The sequence below is a fragment of the Notothenia rossii genome (assembly GCF_949606895.1).
Source record: "Notothenia rossii genome assembly, chromosome: 4".
In the NCBI taxonomy this organism is placed as follows: domain Eukaryota; kingdom Metazoa; phylum Chordata; class Actinopteri; order Perciformes; family Nototheniidae; genus Notothenia; species Notothenia rossii.
This window is the reverse complement of record NC_136902.1, coordinates 65,786,515-65,787,166: the sequence shown is the minus strand read 5'-3', so window position 1 is coordinate 65,787,166 and position 652 is coordinate 65,786,515. Positions and strand designations below refer to the sequence as shown.

Sequence of the window (652 nt, the reverse complement as noted above, 5' to 3'; positions counted from 1 at the left end):
ACACACATGGTAGTCGCTAAACACAGTATTGTTCTGATACTTTAAGTAATACTAACCTACTGTAAATCAGACATATTTGAATGATGGACTGTATGGATATCTATTGAGTCTTGAACATCTTCCTTTGCATCAGCAGTTTCTTTAATAGCAGACTTCTGCTGTGCCACGCAGTCTTCTGTCACATGAGATGAATCAGTCTTGATATCTCAGCCCTTCTCCAACTGAAGCATGACCCCGGATGAATTTTTTTTCCTTCATCCACTTTGGTATTCGGTTGATTCAAGCTCTGTTATCCCAGCTTGACTGTAATAACACACCCAGCCTGGCCATTGCCTGCCCATTGAGCCCGATGCTCTGTTGGACAGATGGCTCTCAGACGTGCACACCGTCAGTCACTCCAAGGATTTGACCCATATGACGTCCAACTAATAAAATCAACATATTTGGATAAAATATATAGTAGGTTTAAAACGGGTGAGTAAAATGATCTAGCATAAATGTTCTTGGATTTAAAGTTCAGGTAAAATCCCTAAGCCTTTATGGGGTTGTATTATATAGCATGCTGATGGTGCCTTACTAATGGTGACAACAATTGTTTAATCCAGTATTGAGCAAGGGCTTTGTAGCCACTTAATTTGCTGCCATTTGATCC

At 40.3% G+C, this 652-nt stretch overlaps 1 protein-coding gene across 1 annotated transcript in view; it reads left to right on the top strand.

Moving 5' to 3' along the window:
* Positions 1-429, top strand: part of LOC307034879 (A disintegrin and metalloproteinase with thrombospondin motifs 15-like) — a gene marked incomplete at its 3' end in the record, with an annotated part of 12,880 nt that extends 12,451 nt beyond the window's left edge. Inside the window, exon 6 of the mRNA XM_079673806.1 lies at positions 366-429. Within this exon, the coding sequence (XP_079529932.1) occupies positions 366-429 (64 nt within the window). The remainder of the gene's footprint in view (positions 1-365) is intronic.
* Positions 430-652: the final 223 nt, after the last annotated feature.